The sequence below is a fragment of the Ruditapes philippinarum genome, unplaced genomic scaffold, assembly GCF_026571515.1.
Source record: "Ruditapes philippinarum isolate M1 unplaced genomic scaffold, ASM2657151v2 ctg3646_1_1_1_1, whole genome shotgun sequence".
Classification (NCBI taxonomy): domain Eukaryota; kingdom Metazoa; phylum Mollusca; class Bivalvia; order Venerida; family Veneridae; genus Ruditapes; species Ruditapes philippinarum.
The window spans coordinates 33119-49731 of NW_026864437.1; the positions used below are offsets into that span (position 1 = coordinate 33119).

Genomic DNA, 16613 nt, shown 5'->3' on the forward strand with positions numbered 1-16613 from the left:
TAGAGAGGGGTTGAAATCATGATGTTTGCTAAGTATGGCTTTGTCCCAATCTGATTATCTGTCAAAATTCAAATGCGATAAAATATTGAAGGTTTAAAATCAGTACTTGGTGACAATAAAGCTACTGGTTGAGTATTTAAGGTATCTTCTGCCAAAGCATCTCTTTTTTTAATTTCCCCAAACTCCTACGTAACTTTTGATCCAACATATAACGTGACTGACCTACTGTTTGCAATCAGCAGATTTTGATACACTAAATAAAGATATAAATGTATTAAAAAGCATAATAACTTTATCTACAATAAATATTGTAATACAGGCATAATAATAAGAATAATCTGTAGCATTCAAATCAAGTGTAATTTATTCGACAGATAACAGTATTTTATAATGTGAAACTCTTTTCCTCATACATTTTTACTGTGAATTGGTTTCCGTGAGTGTTAACATATCAGTAACAATGACATAATTGAAAAGTGAGCGTTAGCCTCATTATTGACTGTTTATTAATCCGAATATCGCAAGTTTGTGCCTTTTAGTGTCTATTGTGCCTCAATGTTTCCTCACATGGCACCAGCAAAATGCATAAATACATGATGTGTGTTCGGCTTGTAATGCTTTAATTGATTTATCGTTATTAATTTTCAATTTTTATTCTATAAGTAATTATAAATCAATACATTTACACTGTATATTATAATGCAAATATAAAAGATTACATGAATATATGTCGCAAAGTATATGAACTTTAAATATCTCAAACGATGAATCTTGCTTACATAAAATGTGTTTTTCGTCTTTTAAAGCATGAATACACACTATAACGAATAAACACTATTCGAGGAAGATCTATGATGTTGACTCCTGTTTATCACCCTTGTAGACCCGATGTTTTTCGTCTAGCCTCTGTCGGAGGTAATCAGTGCCGAAGTCAACTGCCTTTTTAAGCGCTAGTAGCAATGGTATATTTTTGTTGCCATCGGTTTCCATTTCGTTTGTGTAATTCTTGATTGGAAAAACTTGGTTAACAGGAACTCGAAAAACACTCGCCGCTTTCTCGACTACCGTTTTTACTTTGGTGCTTTGGAATATTTGAGTGATGTCTGCTTTTGTCTCAGGACAAACTGCATCTATTTTAGTAACAAGCACTATCCTGTCCTGTGCTGGAATACATAAAATTCTATGTAAGATAACTTGTACTTAGACCTGACACGACAATCACTTCTGACATCGCTTGTGCTGCTACATTTGAATTATTTGAAATAAACCGATATTTTGTTGCAAAGCTGGATGTTTTAAACATAAATTAAGATTAAATTAAGAATAAATGGACTAAATACATACAAGCTACTCTCAACTCGGACTCTATATCTTGCATTTTTGTCTCAAATCCAGGTATTACATCTTCATCTACTGATTCTGCATCAACACAATACATAACACAGTGTATTTCTTTTCTTTCAAGATCTTTGTCCGAGGTACTTTTATGCTCAGCACATGGGTTGAACTACAACAGAAACCGAATCAAATACAAAACCAATAGTTAAACATCATGACCAGCCAATAAACAGGAAAATTTAAGGTAATTTTTGCTACTTTGAAATTTGATAATTACAATTATAGGTAGACTGCAAACCTTTTCCCCCATAAACAAGTAGAAATATTTTGGCACTGATATTCCATTGTTTTATATAACAATAAGAAACCATTTTATTTAAAAGGTACTACACTATTTACTTTATAATCGTGTTTAATATCTCCAACAATGCAACCCTGGATGTCTTTAACGAGAACACCTTGATTAGGACCGAGTTCAATTCCCATAATATCGTACAGAACGATTTTGTCTAGTTTATCCTCCAACTTGTATGACGTATACTGAAAAATAAATAAGGATGATAACATATACCTTTAGTGCTTATCGCTACATATAATAAAGGTAATTCGTTAAGTCTGTCATACCAATTTGACAAATAATTCCTAAATGTATGCTTTAGTGTTATATCAATTATTATAAATCACTACATTTTATGAAGCGAACATTATCTTCATGTTATACGATTCATAGTATGAGGGTTGGTCAATATGTAATGCAATATGAATAATATTTTCTAGTTTAGCTGAAGATTATTATATTTGTGTTTGTGTTTCAAAGCATCTGCTTTCAAATCATTCCAATATTATTTGTGCAGTCAACCAATTAGAAAATTTAATCACATATAAATATACCTTACACGAGTAACTTCATGTAAATTATGGTTGTTGAAAGTGCTGAAATACGGGCTTACATAAAAGCTAACGATTATATACGATTAATATTTATTATGATATTTGTAATACAAAGAATCTTATGAATCTTATCTTCAGATGTAAGCATTAATATCTAAATGGACTCTAGTACATTAAGGACGTCTGTAAATCTGGTAGAAAACGATCCATAGTTATTGAAAGGATATCAAACGGTTTTGGGGAATATAACTGCTGAAGGATAACCCATTTATTAAATTCAGACGAGAAAGAGGAGCGAGGGTTAAGTTCGCTTGAAAATAACTGAAATGTTTCATAAATGAGTCGCCGTTTTTCTAAAATTGTGACTGGTGATTAAAGTCGGTTTTGATATTTTTCGCAAGTGCAAAAGTGTACCAGAAAGATTTGGGCTACCAAAAATGTTCGACAGCTATTCATTATAATGTCAAAAACATTTTGTACGTTTTGTTTCGCAATACTCTTCCCTTACAACTGTTGTAAAGATTCTTGTTTCTAGATGCCGTTCCGTCACATCAACGAATTATAGAGATGTCATGTAAAAATTGAAAACACTAGTAAAATAAAAACTTGTATTTTCTGCATGACAGCGTTCTTGCACACATAGGACCTATATTGTTTTTCGGGGTAAGCGAGAAACATTCATTATACATCCACCGTATTCTCAATACTTGGCCCTTTTGACCCATTTTCTTCTTTCCTTGACTTAAATAAACATCTTGAAAATCATCGCTTCAAGAGTAAAAAAGAACATAGGTCGGTCTTATTCATTTATGGAGGACTATGTAGAAACATTTAAAACTCTAAACATCTTGCACTTTATCTTTTCGTAGGAGATTATTTCGAAAGGTTGACAAAGAATCGAGTAAAATAATTGCTCTTTTGTTGAATTAATTGACCATATTGCATTACATTTTGAACCAACCTCGAATCAATGATATTTGTTGGATATTGATTAATTGTTTATTTTTGTGTTTATATAAATATTGTAAAACTCACAAAACATTAATAAGGTATGTTTAAACGATACATATTTGTTGAGTATTTTGGCTCGAAGGCATGTTTAATTTATAAATACTTTTTGAACTTTAAACTTGAATACATTTGAAGTAAATAGATTGACTTCAGAGTGCTCTTGATGGTATCAATTCTAAAGGACCATTGGTAACCTTTATAAAGTATTTAATCATGTATTCAAACATGTATTCGAACATATGTTGGCAAATAAACACCTTTGCAAAGATTAATCTGCACATATTGTTCAGGTAAGTAAGTATAATAAATGCATTGTGGTGAATATGTGAATATAGGTTAATACTGGCCTTCTGTGTAAACGATGTAGTGCTCTCCCCTGATTTTGCCCGTTTACAAATTTCCTTGTCAAGTATGCTATAAAATGAGTTGATGGTTGATGACTTTCCGCTTTGAACATAGCCAAGCAACATGATATTTACTGTATCAGAAGAGACGTCAGGTTTATTCAATACTTTGGTCGTTTTTTCCCCAATCTTTGAAAGCAGTGTCAGATAATACTACAAAAGGTGCTTTAATTGTTAGATACAAACTTTGCCTGTCTAATACAAAAACAAACAGTAAAATCTGATGGGATTACTTATCGATAATTGCAGATAGCCTAAGTTTTATTTATTAATATACATAGGGATGAATTTAATAATTAGAATAGAACAATTTTCTGATGTTTCTTGTATAAAAGTGGGAATCGAACATTAAATGACGAAAATGTACCATAGGTCAGTAAGATAAGCTAGTAATGATTAAGGCTTTAAAATGTCTTGTTACATAAAACTTGATAATATTACATTTTCTTTCCATCCATCGTTTAAGTCATTATAACTTCTCCATGGTTCAGCAGATGCGGGCAGATCCTGTAGCACTTCATGTTTTGGAACTTTTTTAAAAAGCTTTCGTTTGACTGTTGAAAATATGAAGGCGAAAGAATTTTATCTATATGTATTGTAATTTCCGCAAAAATGTTTATCATGATATGGTCTAGTTGAAAACATTATCAGTTTAAGGTGTTTGCTTTGTCTACTAAACAATGCTTTTGAGTTCCGATTTGAAAGAATTAACCAATGAAAATAGGCGATCGCATTAGGCATCATAAACATACCTTAAAAACAATCTTTTTTACAGCAAGAATCTGTTACAACTCTAAAACACTTATATTTTTTGTCTATCAGCAAAGCTTAAAAAACAAAGATAAAATGGGGAAACAGTAACACATTTTCTATGGACTTATCTTGTGAAAATCTCATTATCATTAAGAATCGCTTTATGAATCTTCAATTTAATTTAAAATATACAAAAGATGTAATGTCACCGAAACAAGAAATTTACAAATCAGTTACTGCTACTTAAGTAAAACAAGGTCACCATTTTCGTGTTAAAAGTTGAATTCTGCTTAAACCTGTGCTATGAGGCGTGGATGGTAACTTGCACTTTCCAGTACCGTCCATGATCAGGCTGAATCAAACCGAACATTTTCAATTGTATCGTGTTGGACTTTATTTAGGGATTTTGTTTATCTCTATTTCATATCTTTGATAAACAAATCGTATAGTATAGCACTACTGTGAATGCTAAAATGGCGTTCTAATCCGTTATTTAAAACAATGTAACACATATTATTTTCTCAATACATATTTATCATTTTGTAAGTTATTAAAACAGCTGACACTTTTGACTTAACGTTTATGCTTGTATGTTTTTAAAGAAGTTTCAAAATAATTTGATAATTTTATAGTTGTAAAGAATTTAGCTAAAGAAATCTAAAATAATTGTTGTCAGTATGATACAACGATTTCGTTCTTTTCCTTTGAGTTATTGTGCAACAGTTTTATAAAGTCTTTTTTATATTTTAGTATACTATAAAAAATTTATTTCTATCTAAATCTACAAGCTGGTCCATTTTAATATCGAAACCTGGTTTTGATACGTATCTCATTACACATATTAAGCAGTGTAAACAATTTACTTGACATGCTTCATGACCTTGACAGCTAGATACTAACGGACTGACACATCAATAACTAGAAATGATACGGCTTAACAGTATGGTTCACATGTCAATGCAAGCACACTTTATCATTTAACCACGCTTTTTATCTTGGTTCATGAAAACGAATGCAGACTGATTCATTATGAATAGCTTATAATATTATGCAAAAACTATTCTAATGATTTACTTTACATGGCTGAAAACGAATATCGAAAACATATAAACGGTTTATGAAATCAGTTAAAATCTTAAATAATATTTGTTTAATATCACTCATATTCAGATTATAATCATCCTTACCAAGCTTTGCTCTCAGTTGTCCAATATAAAAATATAAAAAGACAACAATAAATTTAACGTACCATTAATTTCGTTAATAAACTCTTTGTAAATACATTTAATTTTGATTTGATTTTTAGATTCAACAATCAGTGCAGCTGTAAATGTGTGATGTGTGCTTTATGATAATTTTCAATATCTATAATGATTCCATATATACATCTGATGTATGAATACCCATTTACAATAAATTATAATCACCTTACAGATGTGTTTTCACTTAACTCGTATTAGACAATATGACAAAGTATTATAATATGCTGCCAATCTAAGACGAAGGAGACATAATGCCATTAATTTGTAGTACAAATCATGTAAAGAAATATGTCGTCTTTAATGTTTGTAAAATATTAAAACAAATTGGTTTCTTTCTCCTTTTTGTCATACAGTACATCATATATTAAGGTTGCATCTTAAATACCTCTAATTTGTCCAATATATCTTTGCAAGAAACTATTAAGCACTAATTGGTTAATATGAAATAATGTCTTACCTTCAGTTTCTAAGTATAATATATATGTAGAAAATACAAATAAAAATTACATTTAATCAATTTGATAGTTTATTCAATAATTACTTACAAAAAGCCATCTTATTCACATTCGTGTGACGTACTATAAACTTTGCACTACACGTAGTGTAGTTAAATGCACTTATCTAATTTTATCATGGATGTTACTTAAAATCTTCGTAAGCTTACTGGTCAGCACATGTATTAATTTACCTTTTCTAAAGGATAGCAAGATGTATTGCTTTAAGATTTAATTTCGATTATATTGGCCCTTGTCACGAATTTGAACTGAATTTCCAAAAGATATATTTCCTACTTAGAGTATTTAAGAATAGCATCAACTTCACAACATGTCACTGTCCTTTCCATACGATACCATGGACTTTAATTTTACCAATAATCGTGCCAAGGCTTCATAGACCTACGGTGCATCGAAAAATTGAAAAAGAGTCTTTGTGGGTGACTTTCTACCTTCAGTATAATGGTTTTAACAATTTCCACTACTATCAAAACAATGTGCTCGAATTGTATGTTCAATACGTTCCTTTACTTGCACCATCCTTTAACGTATGAAATTTTATGATCAGTTTGCTAGTTCTTGAACTCTTAAAACCTAATTTTGTACGCCTTTATTCTGTTTTTATTTTGTTGGCCCTGCAAATCGGAAAACATAAACAATATTTCATCTTGATAGTGGACAACTACCATTGTTGAAGAGTTCACCAGCCATTGTAAAATTGATATTAATTACCACATTTCATTCTTAAACTCTTATGTGTCTATTGTTATTGTCATTGTAAATTATAAGCACTGCCTAAACGTTGAAGAAAAGGAGATGCATTATTCAGATAACGCCACACAATCCCCATGCTAGTTACAGCAGAGACTGAATTCTTCTATACATATCCAGTCAGCAACCTTTCTAATGATGTCTTTCATTTGTTTCAAAACCAGAAAAGTATGAAAATGATTTGGCAACCGAATATTTTTTTATAAAAATTCCGACAATCTAGCGAGTGGTCATCAAACAATTTTTATAGAGGGCCATAAGGAAATTATGTACATCATTTTTTTCCATCCGTTTGTCAGTCTGTCATTCTTTCAATCAAAAATATTAATCTTGCCATAAATATAAAGACACTACGTTGATGAAACTAGGGATGTGGATAAAAAGATTTACTATACAGACATTATCTTTTACATTTTTTATCCATCCATCTGTCTTTTAGATAGAAATATCCGGATCTGATATAACTCAAAAAGTTCCAAAGGTAAATAGATTTTTCTTGGTAAGTAACAAGAGGGAAATATGGAAATTACACACGTCATATTGGCCTTTTATCCCTCAATCCGCCAATTTGTCAGCATCCTGGCCATCTAAAATATTGATCTTGCAATAACTCACAAAGCGAAGAAGCATGGTTGATTATAATTGGTGTGTGGAGGGCCAAATGGAGATAATTAACATTTTAATGTTTACATCCGTATGTCCGTCTGTTGTTTATATATCAATCACTGAAAATCTGAAACTTAAAATAACTAAATAAATACAAAGTCTAGGTTGATAATATATGGATAGAGGGTCATATGAGTGATTTTATTGTCCAGTCAATATAACTTCTATGTTAGAACTGATTGAAAAAGGGACACTACAGTTAAGGGTACTTGAAGCATAATTTTGTATTTGGGGTTTTCTTACCACATTAATTTGAAATTTGTAACTTTAGAAAAAAATCCCTTGGCCAAGAGAAGCCACCGTATATCAAATATTTTAAAATTGACGTCATTGTATTTTTCGCGTGGCTGTATTATTCTAAAATTTCCGATCAATGTTTATCGAGATATTGTCCTGACCTACCTGACCTAATCCTGTTATCCCCTTGTGGGACAAAGGGCATTCACAACAGCTCTCTATTTAGGTAAGTGCATTGCTGCTCTTTTTGCTTCTGTCCAAGTGATGTTGAAAGTTTTCAGCTAAGCGTTTATGGTTCGTCTCCAGGTGGATGTTGGTCTATTTCTTCTTTTGTCGTGAGGATTCTAATCCAGAGCTTGCCTTGAGATGTTGTTCTGGGGTCGCCTCAGAATGTGTCCTATTCAATGCTAGTTTCGTTTTTGATGGTCCTTGTGATGGATGACTGGCCTGTTCTATTTCACAGTTCTGAGTTGCTGAACTTCTCTGACCAGTTCATTTGTATGATCTGTCGGAGGTATTTGACGTAAACCTGCAGGTCATACTCGTTTTGTTTTCTTAGTTTGTTTCTAGGTTTCTGATCCATACAAAAGAACTGATTTGACATTGATCTAAAAGATTCTCAGTTTTGTCTTCTGGCTGATGTTCTTGTTTTTCCATAGCGGTCTGAGGGTCACAAAGGCATGCCTGGCTTTACCAAGTCCCGATTTGATGTCATCGTCAGCTACCCGATTCTTAGAGACGATACTTCCTAGATACGAGACTGGTTGACGTCTTCGATGGATTGGTTGTTTATTGTGATGGCAGTTGTTTCTGGTGTTTAGTCTCAAAGAATTGGTTCTAGAGGTGTTGATCTCCAGGCCTGTTGATTTTGCTGTGTTGAAAAGAACTGTTGTTTTCAGTTGGATCGGCTTAAATTTGTCATCTGCAAAGTCTGGATCTTCAAGCTTGGCAGTGAGTGACTCTTTGATATCTTTTGGTGTCATAATCCAGCCGATGCCAACCGAAAAGATAAGAGGTGACAGAATGATGGTGAAAGTGTGGAGTTATGAATGACCTGGCATATGCTATTGTAGTATGATCCTCACAAGTTTGTCCGGAATGCCGTAATGGCGTAGAACCTTCAACAGTGTGTCTATCTACAATGACGAACGCCTTTTTAAAGTCAACGAAACTGATATATAGAGGCGAATGCCATTCCAATGACTGCTCTATAATGATACGTAGTGTGGCAATTTAGTAGGTGCATGTACGTCTACAGCGAAATCCTGCTTGCTCATCAGGTAGTTTTGCATCTTTTGCTCCTTTGATTCGTCTTAGGACTACTCTTACTAGGACTTTGCTTGTAGAGAGAGACAGCAGTTAAATTCTTCTCCAGCTTTGGCAATTGCCTAGGTTCCCTTTCTTTGGAAGTTTAATGAAGTAGCATGGACTCCAATCCTTAGGTATCTCTTCTATTTCCCACATTCCCATATGTTGTTCAGCAGATCTTTAAAGATTTCATTGCTGACCTCTAAGTTGGTTTTCATGACCTCAGGTGGAATCTGGTCTGGTACTGGTGCTTTTCCATTTTTGATGTTACGTAATGCTTTCACGATTTCATCTTTCGTGAGAAGGCCAATATCAACATCAAGGGCTTCACCGGGGTGGTAAATTGGGTGCATTTTGAACTGGTTCGCAATTCAAGAGGTCTGCAAAGTGGTACATCTAACGTTCGAGCTATTTGTCTTGTGATAGCATTCCCATATTTGTCTTTTACTGGTTTAAATGAGTTGGTCTTTCATCCAGCCAATTGACGTGTGATGTTATGCACGGTCTTGGCGTCATTTCTGACCATAGCATATTCTGCTTGTGAGGCTAGTTGATTGACGTAGTCTCTTTTGTTTTTCTGGCTTTTCTCTTTACCTTTCTCTTGCTTTCTGTGTGTTCTGTCTGTTTTTAAGATCTGGTCTTTGCCTGCTCCGGTTGTATCTTTATTAGTTGCCTTTTCTGTATTGCCTTGATAGTTTTGTCAGACAGCCAAACCTTGTATTCACTCTTAGCAAAACCAAGTTCTTTCTTACAAGTGATGGTAAATGTGGAGTAAACTCTCTCCAATTTATATTCTATTTGCCATCATCCATTTCTGCTAGTGCTTGGAAGCGTTTGTTCAGCTGAAAAATAAAATGTTGGCTTTTGTTTGGATTTTATTATCTTCTGGTGTTGTACCTTTTGTTCATTGACTACTCTTTTCTTGATGCCCAGGCCCCGTATTCACAAAGAAAAGATCAGGATCAGGTGACCCTGATTTTTTTTCATTGTTTTATAAACTAAAATTGATTGTATTATGCTGGAATTAAATGGTACATATTCGAATTGTAAAAAAATGCCTATTTGCAAAGAAACCAACCTACATTGGGATAAAATCAACCATAATATTAAAACAAATACAAAAATAATCGGATCAAAATGAGGATCAATTTAAGGATCAAGATCAAAAATTTGGATCAACTGTAAAATGCCCATTTCTTGTAAAAATTCTAAACTTTCATAAACATGCTAATTTTAAGTCCAGTTTTATCAATTTAATATTGAATATTTAATCAATGAGCATAAATAATGGAGAATATTTGAGTTTTTAAATTTGATTCTAATCTTGATCCTGATCCTTAAATCTTTGTGAACACGGGTACTGGCTGGCTATCTTTATCTTCAATTTAGCAATGATATGTTGGTTGTCAGATGATATGTAAGCCCCACATCTATCATGCTCTTTCTCCACCTGCTAGCTATTGTAATGGGTTAATCTGATTCTTTGTTCGCATGTCTGGTGAAACACATTTTGTTTTGTGAATATCTTTGTGAGGGAATGTTGTGCCCCCTTACGACCAGATCTTTGTGGGAGCAGAAATTCCCAAAAAAGTTCTCCATTTCCTTTTATAAATGTCGCCTTTACGTTATTTTCCCATGATGAGTTCTCTCCCGGTGTTATCTCTTCCAACATTGGCATTCATGTCACCATTATCAATCAGGATGTCCGATGCTGATTCATCAAATGTGGACTGGAGTTGTTTGTAAAACTCCTCTTTACTATCTTCCTATGCTACATTTGATGGTGCGTAGCACCGGGATCATAAATCTTGCTTTTATTATTCTCTCTCTGACAGAGTTCCCTTTTAAATGTGCGGATTGGGTAGTTTTCCTGCGTAGGAATCCTATACCACTTTGATGGTTATCGTCTTTGCTTTGTGGTCCAGAGTACAAAAGAGTATGTCCTGATGACAAGGTTACTGCCCCTGATGATGTCCATTTTACTTCGCTGAGTCCTACCATTTCTAGGTTGTACCTATCAATCTCTCTAGCCGCCTGAGCAGCTTTCACAGTCTCATATAGTGTTCGCACATTCCAGCACCCGATCTTTCAGACAATCTTAAGGAAGAAAAATTTCGTCAGCAGCTGTTTCCGCTTCGTGCGTTCTTCCTTGTGTCGTTTCCGTAAACCATTATTGTAAATGTCTGTTGATTCTGTTTCTGTAGCCTTAGTTTTTATCCGTGATAGGGTTGTGAGATTTTGTTATCAATATTAATTTTTAAAAAATCTGCGTTTAATATGAATAGCCTAGTCCATAACTATTTTTACTATTTTGTTATTTATAAATACTTGGTCGAACTGATTGTAATTAAAGCTTAAGACAAGTTAGGTCAACATAATGTACTTACCGTCTATTCTAGATCTATGTAAAAATCTATTATATCAAAAAAAAAGTGAACCAGTTGATGTTGTTATCAATTCAAAGGAAATTGCATGAAAACATACTTTTATAGTGTTTACAATACAATTTTGATTAAAGTTTTTTTAATTAAATTCATCAGACATATCGGTGAAGTCAAAAACAAACTACAGAAGCATGTTCGGGCTATTAGTTGCCGATTACTTGCAGAGCAAAACACTTAAGGTTCGATTTCACATCTTTATAAACATTCCTTAGATTATATAAAGTCGATTTCTTTATCTTTCTTAGCAAATGATTAATACGAAATATTATGTTGTAGTAGCTTTCCGACCTTCGGTCTCGCGAGATATCAATTTTACTACGCTGCTCGCAGCACAATAAAAGGCCTCGGAAAGCTACTACAACATAATTTTCCTTTTGTTATATACATATTTTTTTGTGCCCGCACTTTAGTGGCGGGCATTTAGATTTACCCTTGCGCGTCCGTCCGTTCGTCCGTCCGTCCTTCCGTCCATCCGTCTGTTCTCTTTTGTGTCGCACGTAACTCAAAAAGTATTTGACCTAGAGTCATGAAACTTAACAGGAATGTTGATCAGCATGTGTACTTATGCACCTTGGGGTTTGCTTGTGGATTTATTCATTATTTATAAAGTTCTTGCCCTTTACTTAGTAAAAGATTTTAAGTTTTCAAAAAATATTTGACCTAGAGTCATAAGATTGACAGAACAGTGGCGCGATGGGGGCACTCGTGTCCTATGGACATATTTCTAGTTTTAAACAAACAAAAATATCAATTTTATAACATTGATCATTTATTTCACAATCAGAAACATAGATATTGAGAAATAACATTTATGAACGGCGGATGAATATATCAGTTTTTCAAAAGAGGCCACGCCTCCAACACAGTTTTCTATTTAGGAAATAGACATATGGCCGATCAATGTCGTGTAACAATATCAACAAACGTTTAAAATATAAACAGTTTTCGAAAGCTAGAAGTTTTGATTTGGATTGCTCGGCTTAGTGTACATTAATTATTTACTGTCACTGTCAGATTCAATTACCGGACAAATCCTACTTCGGCGTTTGGGACTTGGTGAAATGCCATCAGTTTTCACGGTTTTGTTAATAATTGTTATTGGATAATTCATTAGTCTTGCATTCTGAAGTATTTGACCAGTATGGGTTTCACTAATTCAATTCCCGACATTGTACGGATATTTTATGAAACAGTTGCGTTAAATTATGATTGTACAGGTGCTAGAATTTGCCGAGGCGGACCAGTAGAATTGGTAAGTGATTGTTTACTTTGAGTTTGACACATCTGAATTGCATTTTTAAGCTTGGGAGGATGGGTTAAGGGGCAATATATCAGACATGTGTTCTTGCATTTCACATGGTGCCCTAGCATAATTGTTAACATTTTGAACATTTCTATGGGCGCTTTACTGTTGTATTGCAGTTTTTTTTTGGAGAGTCAGTCCTAGTCAGTCCCTTTTTCCGCAACATTTGTCTCTCGTTAATTGTCAGGGGCTCTGCAGCATTTGGACGATTACCCTTTCCCCTGCCTTTAAGCTCCTTTCGTTTTGATGCTAAAACTTGCCGAGATGTTGCGAATTCCTTTTCAGTTATGATGCTGTGAGGATATTTATTTTCCCTGAGGCACCTAAAAGTATATGAAAAAATATGTGTTCAAAATTGGAATGAATTTATTTAATTCATTTGAATTTTTGCACAATTAAAAAGTCTAATAAATTGTAATCTTTTTGGATTTATGCTACTATGTTACATGTAGATCTATATAAATGCAAAAAAAGTAAAATGGGCTCAAAATTAATTTTTAATACCAAAATTTGAATTTGAAGTTTGAATATAAGAAAAATTATTTAGTATTCCATCTAAAAATTGTACATAAGGTGAATTAGAAATTTGTATAGTTTTTGGTGACATACAATTTGAAGAAATAACAAATTGTGCAAAACGTTTTGCTATAAAATTGATTTATTATATCTTACATGTGCTTTAAAATTTAACATTGAAATAATCAAAATTCAATTCAACAAATTTCAAAGTAGCCAAATGCACATATAAAAACAGTATCTAAATGGACTTGAAATTTGGTTAGAAATACAGTGCTTTGTAATACAAGTAAATGCCATTTTAATAGAGATCTACTAGTCAAATATCCATGATTAAACTGGAAGAACATATTTGAGTTAAAATGTACAATAATCATGAACTTTTTTAATTGTATTGTGAAGTGTACAACGAAAGAAAATTACACATTGCAAATGACACCAAAAATCTGCAATAATTATCAAAAAGAGGTCAAAATATACAAAAATAACTCTTAAATTACTTGGAAAGTCAGTAAAATCAGTATGTAATCGCACATAAAATGTAAATTATTTCTTGAATAATTTTTGTATTGTTTGAATCCTTTTACTTTTCAAAACATCTTTGTGCATTTTTCTCATAGCAACTTTAATTAACATGATCATCAGACTAGCTCTCAAACATGAACAGAAATTTTATGAAACAAATTATATTTACAAATAGTCGGGCATTTTAACAGAAAGAGCTCCGTTACGTTTTACCATTGACAGTTACGCCCACTACATGTATACAGTTGCAGACGACGGTCTATAAAATTACGAACACTTTTTTTAACGCGAACGTTATTTGTGTATATTTAACAGGCAAAATGATGGGGTTTTCCCGGTAAACATGTTTGTTTATATATTTTGACAGCGGAATTTCGTTACTTGCAACGGATTTCCCGCAAAGTAAACTTTGCACTATGGTTCCTGTTTCAATACACAACGTAACGCATAGAAAAGGCGGGGACGAAACAAAATAAATAGTTCGGCAATTCCATATATGGAACCGTATAAATTTGTCACTAACATAATACGGAAATGTCTATCTGTTGAAGCGTATTTGCGCTTCAAGATTTGCTTGTATTTAGGGAGAAAATTTATAGGTATATAATAATCTAAATTGTCGAGTACAAAAATCTAAATTATCCCGAAACTAAGAATGAACGACTGGAGATATAATAAGAAAGTTCCCGAACTGAGTAGATGTCACGAAATGTTGATGTTCTTTTACCATCAAGCTTGACATTGTGACAATTTCCGTCAGTCCTATTGTGCATGATTTATTCTTTTTTGCTTTAAAGAGTTACTTTTCCGATTAATATTGACGTTTGAAACAACGAAAATTCGAGACATGTACGGGAAACTTTGAAAAATTGTTTCAGCTCCAATAGTTTGGAGCCAAAACGTAATATAATGGCTTATGCCGTTAAAAACATGTATTTTAATTATACCACGCCGATGGAATCCGGAGGGTGATATTGTTTGGCGTTGTCCGTCCGTCCGTCCGTCCGTCCGTCTGAATTTTGTTTCCGCGCTAGTTCTCTTCAACAACTGCCGGGAATTCAACGAAACTTCATGGGAACCTTCAATACCAAGAGGAGATACAAATATTGTCGCCTTCTTCCTGTAAGACCTTTTAACTCAGATTTTTGGGCCTTGATTAGTTATGCAGTATGCATATAGAGAAATAATCGTTTCAGCGCTACTTCACTGCAACTACTGGCTGGCATTCAAAGGAACCTACAGTACCAAGAGGAAATGCGCATATTGTCGCCTTGTTCTGGTCCGACGCTTTAACATTCAGTAATGACTCTTGATAAGTTATGCAGTATGCGTATAGAGCAATAATCGTTTCTGCAACTACTACTGGCTGAAATTCAACAAAACTTTTTGGAAACCTTCAATACTAAGAGGAAATGCGCATATCGTCACATTGTCCTGGTCAGACCCTTTAAGACAGAGTTATGGTCCTTAATTTGCTATGCAGTATGCATGTATAGCAAAAATCATCTCCGTGCTATTTCTCTGCAACCTCTGGCTAGAATTCAACGAAACATTATGGGAATCATCAATACCTAGAGGAAATGCGCATATCGTCACTTGTTTTGGTCAGACTCTATAACTCGGAGCTTTAGCCCTTGATTAATTATGAAGTATGCATATAGATCAATAATTGTTTTCACGCTATTTCTCTGCTGGAATTCAACGGAACTTTAGGAGAATATACAATAACAAGAGGAGATACGCATATCGTCGCCTTGTCCTGGTCGGGCCCTTTAACTTTTAAAAATGACCCTTAATGTGTTATGCAGTATGCATACAGAGCAATAATTATTTCAGCGCTATTTCACTGCAACTTCTGGCTGGAAGTCAACAAAACTTTATGGGAACCAGCAATATCAAGAGGAGATGCGTATATCATCACCATGTTCTGGTCAGAGTTATAACCTTTGATATGTGAAACTTTATTGGAACAACCAATTTCAAGGAGAGGCCTTGTTCCGGTCAGACCCTTCAAGACAGAGTAATGGCCCTTGGTAAGTTGTGCAGTATGCATACACATCAATATTGCTCTTTCTTTTCAACTGCTGGATTGATTTCAACAAGACTTTAAGGCAACCATCAATAAATTGGAAATTTGCATAGCATGATAAATTTATGTAAATAAAGCCTTTTATCTCCAGTTTTTGTTTTAGTAATAACCAGTACGGAGGGGGATATAAATTCAACGTATTTGCTATTAACAAATTAATACAGTCTTTAACCAGTGAAAAAATACGGAGTGCACTGAGATAAGACGCCTAGTTATTTATTATTATTTGTTTGCAAAAATGCTCATGAAGAAACACGTTTTTTTTTTTCAAATAAAGTGGACAGTTAAATAAAGTATTCAAGAACAGCAGACTGTTTTAATGACAATGAAACTTATGCGAGGATGAAGAAGTGATCGTGGGGGAAAAGATTAAAATAGGACTTAAGAACTCAATTATCAAAACGTTGGTAAGCAACGTTATTACAGATCGTCGGTATTCCACGGATAATGTTCCTGGCATTCTTAGTATAAATTTAAGTCACTTAGTCATGCATGATATTTTAATGAAAGAATTTAAAATGACTTAGATATGTAATCAGCTGTTGACAAGTGAAGGACAAATATTGATGCCATTGGAGAGGGAAGGCGAGAGATAATCACA

At 33.6% G+C, this 16613-nt stretch overlaps 1 protein-coding gene across 1 annotated transcript; it reads right to left on the reverse strand.

Annotated features, from left to right (window-relative positions):
• Positions 1-270: 270 nt before the first annotated feature.
• LOC132725549 (uncharacterized) lies at positions 271-6267 on the reverse strand. The gene is made up of 6 exons (XM_060710685.1): positions 6205-6267; positions 4086-4198; positions 3588-3797; positions 1738-1878; positions 1345-1507; positions 271-1163 (listed from the first exon to the last, which is right to left on the reverse strand). Exons 1-6 carry the CDS (start codon positions 6212-6214, stop codon positions 850-852), a joined length of 951 nt encoding a protein of 316 aa, XP_060566668.1. The 5' UTR covers positions 6215-6267; the 3' UTR covers positions 271-849.
• Positions 6268-16613: the final 10346 nt, after the last annotated feature.

Coding starts and splice junctions, on each gene's coding strand:
- LOC132725549 (XM_060710685.1), bottom strand. Junction 1,879..3,587: donor CTACATCGTTTACACAGAAG/GCCAGTATTAAC, acceptor TTTATTTTTCAG/TATACGTCATACAAGTTGGA. Junction 1,164..1,344: donor GTCCGAGTTGAGAGTAGCTT/GTATGTATTTAG, acceptor TATGTATTCCAG/CACAGGACAGGATAGTGCTT.